The 1,439-nt window shown below is 40.9% G+C and overlaps 1 protein-coding gene across 1 annotated transcript; it reads right to left on the reverse strand.

The window, feature by feature from the left end:
• Window positions 1-2: 2 nt before the first annotated feature.
• Window positions 3-1,432, reverse strand: LOC102297505 (major histocompatibility complex class I-related gene protein-like; the record flags this gene model as incomplete). The annotated part of the gene is made up of 3 exons (XM_042217203.1): window positions 796-1,432; window positions 413-691; window positions 3-55 (listed from the first exon to the last, which is right to left on the reverse strand). Coding segments are annotated over exons 2-3 (312 nt in total), but the record flags the coding sequence as incomplete, so codon positions are not given.
• Window positions 1,433-1,439: the final 7 nt, after the last annotated feature.

The following is a 1,439-nucleotide window of genomic DNA, read 5'->3' on the forward strand; positions in this document are numbered from 1 at the left end:
TGGCAGCTGATGGCAGAGGAGGAAGACTTCTGGAGGAGAGACACTGAGGGAAGAACTGGAGAGTAAAGAGAAACACAGGTCACAGTTTCTGTATTAACAGCATGCTAACACATATTAATGTACATATAGTACCATGTGAAGGAGTCAAATAAAGACTCTGTAATATAAAAATAAAGACATAAGAAATATATTTGAAGTGAGGGGGAAACACATTGTAAAAAGGCTGAAGTGATGGTTTTGAAATTTAACGAATAAATTACATTTTGATTATTGTTTAAAAAAACACATGAGTTAGCAGACAGAGAGGAAGAGAGAAAATACACTAAACTTAACTGTGCTGGTGATAAAAAAGTTGTATTACTTAATAAAAATGAGGTAAATTATCACTCTAAGTCTGGTCATGTGATTGTACCTGTTCTCATTAAAGAGCTCCTCCCATAGTTCAGATACTTCTTCAGCCACTCAGGACAAATCTGAGTGTAATAGTTCTTCACACTGGTTATAAAAGCTTTGTTACTGTCCCACTTGTGTTTGGTCACCACAGCCTGTTGTTTAGGAGCGACCCACGTCTCTGTCTGCAGGTCAAATATTATGAAGTCTTCTCCATCATAACCAAACTGCTCATATCCGTCCACCTCATTCGTCTCATCGTCCCATTCGCAGCCGTACATCCGCTGGACAATGTGAACACCTGAAAGAAGAACAGAGACGAAGACGACAGTGAACCAGAGTGAGATCCAGCATCGTCTCATATAAACACAGAGACACAAGTCAACAGAGACTAAAACACCTGACCTGATTCAACACAGCTTCCACAGAAGGAGGGTTTCAGGACAGAGAAGCCTGTTCAGCAGTGAGTTGCTACAACTGGTTTCAATAAGCATAATAATAAATATCCTTAAAGACAAGCTATGTAAGATGTGAGCTCAGTACAAATACTGTTTTCAAAATGTTAAATGAAAGAGAGAAAAACGTCATTTGACTTCACAGTTCTTCATTTCTTCTTCCTCTTTCGGTCACTCTCTTTAAGGGTCGCCACAGCAGATCCTCCTTCTCTACATCCATGAACTTCCTCCAAGGTCTTTCTCTTCTCAGCTCCACATTCAACATCCAAACCATCTCAGCCTTGCCACTTGGTCACTCCCAATAAAATCATCATCAGCTCTGTTACCTCCACCTCGGTGCCTTCATCTCCACACCATGCATCGCAGCAGGTCTCAATACCCTCTTGTAAACCTTCCCTTTCACTCTTGCTTGTACCACAGATCACACCCTGACACCCTGCACTTCTGTTGTGCTCTGCCTGCTACTTTGGATGGTTGACCCAGGCATTTAAATTAATAATCATCACTATTTCTGCTTCTTGCATCCTCTCTGTAACACTGTTCTCGCTGTCATTCACACACATGTACTCTGTGTTGCTTCTACTGATTTTCATT

The sequence above is a fragment of the Haplochromis burtoni genome, unplaced genomic scaffold, assembly GCF_018398535.1.
Source record: "Haplochromis burtoni strain Fernald_Lab_line unplaced genomic scaffold, NCSU_Asbu1 Contig_1682, whole genome shotgun sequence".
Taxonomy (NCBI): domain Eukaryota; kingdom Metazoa; phylum Chordata; class Actinopteri; order Cichliformes; family Cichlidae; genus Haplochromis; species Haplochromis burtoni.